Source organism: Poecilia latipinna, unplaced genomic scaffold (genome assembly GCF_001443285.1).
Source record: "Poecilia latipinna isolate Pla-1442-1.1 unplaced genomic scaffold, P_latipinna-1.0 Scaffold3077, whole genome shotgun sequence".
In the NCBI taxonomy this organism is placed as follows: domain Eukaryota; kingdom Metazoa; phylum Chordata; class Actinopteri; order Cyprinodontiformes; family Poeciliidae; genus Poecilia; species Poecilia latipinna.
Window position 1 is genome coordinate 28764 of NW_015115693.1, and position 5751 is coordinate 34514.

The window sequence follows — 5751 nt, forward strand, 5'->3', positions numbered from 1 at the left end:
CCAAAAAACATATACTGACAAAATAGACAACATTTTCAATTCAAAAACTCTTTTTGTTGCTAAATTATTTAATAAATAGACATATACACTCAACAACAATGCTATTTATTGTTCTAATATGTTATTTGGGTTATTGCTAAAGTACCCATTCATCTCTGAAATGTGTGTCAGGAACAAATGATCATTCATGTAACTTCTTTGAAAAAACTACTTAAAAATAAATATGGAGGCTGATATCAGTCTTCTGGATGTTGGTGCTCATGTTTAGCACTGAGATCCTCTTTCAGACTTGAACAGCTCTGCAGACAGTCTATCTTCTCTTAGCACACCTTGAATGCATCAGCAGTCTCTTCCTGTATTCATTGAAGATGTGCGGCTTTATCATACATGCTTGTTATTTCCTCAGGCTCCAAATCATCTCAGCACTTTGTTCGTGAAGTCATGTCCCAAATCAATCATCAGTCTCACAGCTCTCAGGATCAAAGTATCAACATCTGAACATGTCTGGATTTCGTGACTATAGTTCTTCACAGGAAGGATGCAGTTTATTGGAATCCCCAAGCTTGAACTGAATTCAGAAATCTACATAAAAAAAGAAAAACATTTTTCTTTTTGAGTCAGTTGTTAAAAGTGATTGAGTTTCTTAAAAGTTCAACTGAAACTCACTTTTTTCTTTAAATATTTGCTCCTGTAGACATTTCTTAAATTTGTCTTGGTATCAATACACGCCTCGTCAATGTTTGTGAGAACAGCCAGTTGAGGAACACCTATGGATACAGAAATGGATCTGTTATTGGAAGAGTGACATTTATATTAAAACTGAAGAATAAATGATTGCCAGTAATTCAAGTCAAACTCATATCCAGAATCATTATTAAGTCAGGGTGAAATTTTTCATGTCATCATTTCAGCCTGTGGCTCAAGAAGCAAAATGTAGTGAATGCCTTCAGCTCATCTGTGTTGTTGATTATGGTGTCACTAATATTCCTCTTGGCAACAATCTATAGATCACACAAGGAGCTCAGATCAAGACACATTGATAGCCATAACAATATATGGCTGTCAATGTGTCTGCGGCGCCGTAACACCGCCACAGAACAACACAAAAATGCAGAACCCACAATGTTTGCTATTCATGAGAGTGAGGCGAATGCAGCACGTATAGAGAGAGATGGAGCTACAATGTCAAAAACGGAGCTGTTTTTTTAAAACTGCGACCTGGTTTCAAAATCGACAGTTTCTGGTCTTCAAAGACACCAAATCCATGTGGTCTAACAGAATAAATGACAAAAAAAACTCCGGTGGATACACCTAAAATGTCTCTGTGGGTTATTCTATACGAATCTGTGTGGTATCAACTTCACTTTTGCACTGAATTGCTGAAATGAATCCCACTTTCCATGACAATCTAAGTTAAGCTTAATATGGATCAATTTAGACATTTCTTTTCCAGCAAAGTTATTTTTTCCTTAATTATTAAAAAATAAACATACTTCTGTTTTTGTTTTTAAATTAATATTTTTTTTCAGGTTATGGTTTGTTTCTTACCCATACAACTGGCAGCTTCTCTGATTTCCCTCAGTTTCAGTAAAATGGAGGACTTCATTTCTGGTGCATTTGCATTATGAACACAAACCATAACATGGACTCTGTCGTTTAGAGATGGGGACGAGTTGTAGTCAGGATCCCCATTAGACAGTGGAGCCAGAGGATTGAACTGTAACTTGTAAAAAAATGGTAATTTATGTATCTAAGGATTTGACAGATAAATTAAGTTTTTATTGTTTTGCTGACAAAGTTACTTGCAGTTGGAGGCAATAAGAACTTTTTGCTAATTATACCTTGTATCCCTCCTTTACGTGCCCCATCATAGCCAGCTTGATGTCGTGTGTGTGGATTCCTCTTCCATATCCTTCCTCCAGGCCCATGGTGTCATTGAGCACAAGGCAGTAATAGTTTCCTTTGCCTCCTTTCCGGATCCAATGAGCTGAATACTGACAGACAATATGTCAGAAAACAGCCACCAGCAAGAATCAGACAGAAAGCAGCAAAAGAAAACCACCGATGTCCTAAATGTTCTCCCTAGCTCCTTATTTCAAGCATTATTTTCTGTGACAAATAACAAATGATCAAAAATCTTGTGTTATCAGATATAATGCAACATTTATATCAACTAGCTTAGGGCAGGTGTCTCTGAACATGTTTAAAAGACTTAAGGGGCTTCCAGCTCATTGGAGATGGTTTTAAAATATGTGCTGACTTTAATTTTAGGTTTTAATGTTTGACATTGTGTCTGAAACCGTTTCTGTGTTTCCCTCTGGACCAGGATCCTTTAGGGAAAAATATTTTTTAAATCTCAGCAGATGTGTTTCAGTGACCTTAAAATTGTGCAGATACGAATTACGACAATAAATTTACTTAATGGGAACATGCTAATTTCAAAAGACTATTTTTTTTGCAAAAAAATAAGTTTTTTGTGCTAGGAGGAGATGGTTTTTCGGCTGTATTGAAATTAATACAGACATCATAAAACTTTGTTGCAAGATTAACAATCGGATGTTATTCCTCCTGGAAAAGACAAAGAAGATGACACGAAGTGGTTGGAGGATCCTGGTGCGGTTTGTTTTTAATGACTTATCATGTGAACAAACTTATTCATGTGATTTTAAGTGTTTTTCTTATGTAATCGAAACACTGCAATTGTGAAATTGCGGTTTTTGGGACATTAGCAGAACATTAGCAAATGACGGTTTTCTGTTTAAACAATTAAATTACAAGGGTCGGAGGTCAGTATTTGGTGAAATAATCCTTTTAATTTCTCTTTCCCTTTGCAGCTGGGCTCCTCTGAAAGGTATCTTTCAACCGCTAAAATCTGATGCCACTCCGTTTCCGTTTTTGAAAAAGGAAGTTGCGCTTCTGTCTTCTTCAGTGGTTCTTGGTGCAGCGCCCCCACAGGCGAGGAGGTTTATTAAGAGCCTGTATCATTTGACACAGAGCAATATGAAAGTGAACCACAATCAGCTGAAAATCTAACAAATGTTGCAATTTTGGTCCCAATAGAACCAAGACTACTGGACTATCATGTGTGAAAACACACTCTCTCCTTTTGAATTTTGCCTTTGTCAATGTCACCTGCTGGCCGTAATAGGTATTACAGCATGATTGACTGCTGTAAATAAACGCAGTCAATCATAGTAATGTGTTTTTCTTTAACTGGAAAACAATATCTGTTGAAAATATCCAGACAAACATAGCCTGACCTTCAATCTCTCTCACTAGTGAAACTTCCCAGATGAAGCTTGAAGGTTATTGGACCATCTACATCTTCATCTCTCTCTCTCCCTCAACTGTGACTAAACCAGCACTCACATGTTGGTCACATGTTGTTGTGTACATGAACAGCACCTTACCTTTTAAAACTATAAAATATCTAAGTGACACAAGATTGTAACCATTTTGTGTCTCAAAACAAGGAAAATGTATATTCACCTTCTTGGAAAAACTTTGCCCTGAACTGTTAGCAGCACTAGCCAGAGCTTCACAGGTCATTCTCCTCCGCAAAGCATTACTGACAGAGGTGATGAAGCTGGACTTCCCAGCACCGACCGGTCCATACAGCAGAACTCTGATGTGCCTGACTTCGTCATTTACTGGTCGAAAACTGTCCACATAACGCAGATCTCTGTTATTGTCACTGTTAAAATGGAGAAAAGGCAAATAGGACAGAAGTTTAAGTGGACACATTGCTGCCTAATTAGTTTACAGGACATTAAATGCACTATTTTAATGTGATTTTGTGCAGAATATTATTTCTGCATTTCCCAAGTCTAAATAACTAATTATAGATGAAGATCTTTATGTGCAGGACGTCAAAATAATACGAAAGAACCATCATTGGCATATAAACACATTCACTCACCCCCAGGAAACGTTCATCCAAGGATAAGCTAAAACTGTAAAAGAGAAATTTAGAGTAAATCATTTTCTTAAAAGTCAATCTGCTAAATGTTCTGCTACATTGAGCATATAAAAAACAAGATTAAAAATAAGAACGGTGAGTAAAGAGTCTAGCAGGTAAAGCACAATGCTCAATTTTATTTTCAGTGAAAGCATCAAAAAGTAAAAATCTTTTACTCACGTGGGGAAGGTGGAGGAGCTAAAAACAAGAAAAATGATAAATTATTTTAGGTTTTCAAACCATATTTTTAAGACTAAAGAAACATAAATGTAAAAAGAAATCATGGTTGTAAAAATATATCTTTAAATTGAGAAGTATAACAACATGCTGGGGTAGGGAATTTTTTATTTTAAATAAATAATTTATTTGCAAAGATTTTAAATACTTTTATCAGTGAAAGCATTAATAAAATATTTTGCCTGCATGGGAGAGGTAAAAACAAGAAAAATAATAAATAATAAATAAATAAAAAAATCCTGATTGTAAAATATATTTTTAGATATATATTTTTAGAATCAGAAAGTGTAAGGAAGTTTAACAATTACAACATGCTGGAGCAGGAAAAAGTTATCTTAAAGAAAGGATTTATTGACACAGATTTCTGATACGACATGCTTGACAAAAGTATGAAAGTTTTAAAAACAAAGTGAAGTGAGTTTGCTAAGCCACGTTATAGCAGAAAACATTTGACTGTCACTTTGTTAGGTTTCACCTTGTTAGAGTTGGACTCCCTTCTTCCTTCAGTTTCCTTCACTGTGTGTCATGAACCTTCATCAGGTATTTTAGTCCATATTTACATGATAGCATTACACAGTTACTGCACATTTGAAGGTTTCATCATAAATCCCACCTTCTGTCACATCCCAAACGTCCTCTGTTAGACTAAACGTTACTACGAACCCTAAAGTTTGTCCAGAAACCCCGTTTCCTATTCTTACATTTACTTTGTTTTGCTTCTGCTGAAGACCAGCCGCTTTATAGGTTCAACGTTTTGGATATTTAGAGGTGCTATTTTGCATAATTTAACTTGAACGAGTGGTTCTTTCAGCTTCTGTCATCCAGAACTGGTCAGCCCATTCTCAAACAATCTTTGAAATCAACTACCATCTGAACAGTTATCAAAACTGAGGGTTTCTTTTTATACCGTTTGATGTAAAGCTGAGTAAATCAGCAGTTTCTGACATTTTCATTTATCTGACAGCAACAACCGTGTTACTATCAAACTCACTTCATCACCCTTTCTTTCTAGTTTGATGCCCATATTAAGCTTTAGGAAGTCAGCTTTCACTGTGAGTTGCTGCTATCTGATCTGATTAAAGCTCGTTTTAAAACCCATCCATTTTACTTGGCTTTCAACTCCAGCGGGATCTAGTTTTAAATTGTATTTTGTTTGTTTGTTTTTAAACTGTAAGAGTTGTTTTGTTTTGTTGTTTTTTTTTATTGTTATGTTGTGTTTTAATGTACAGCACTTTGTATCAGCTGTGGTTGTTTTAAAGTGCTTTATAAATAAAGTTGGTATGGTGGATTTGCTTTTTGCGGAAACACAATTGCAAGAGTGTACATAATAAAGTGGCCAGTGTGCGTACATCTCATGCATATGATTTTATAGTATTTACTTACGAGGTACTGAAGTATGGAGAGCCATTTGCTTTAACCCATTTATTTATTTATTTAATTTTGGCGCAAATGGCTCTCCATACTTCAGTACCTCGTAAGTAAATACTATAAAATCATATGCATGAGATGTACGCACACTGGCCACTTTATTATGTACACTCTTGCAATTGTGTTTC

At 35.6% G+C, this 5751-nt stretch overlaps 1 protein-coding gene across 1 annotated transcript; it reads right to left on the reverse strand.

Moving 5' to 3' along the window:
* Positions 1–48: 48 nt before the first annotated feature.
* LOC106940059 (interferon-induced protein 44-like) lies at positions 49–5584 on the reverse strand. The gene is made up of 8 exons (XM_015022685.1): positions 5579–5584; positions 4139–4156; positions 3920–3953; positions 3490–3694; positions 1842–1994; positions 1549–1717; positions 667–767; positions 49–582 (listed from the first exon to the last, which is right to left on the reverse strand). The coding sequence occupies exons 3-8, from the start codon at positions 3934–3936 to the stop codon at positions 415–417; spliced, it is 813 nt and encodes a 270-aa protein (XP_014878171.1). The 5' UTR covers positions 3937–3953; positions 4139–4156; positions 5579–5584; the 3' UTR covers positions 49–414.
* Between the last annotated feature and the right edge of the window lie 167 nt (positions 5585–5751).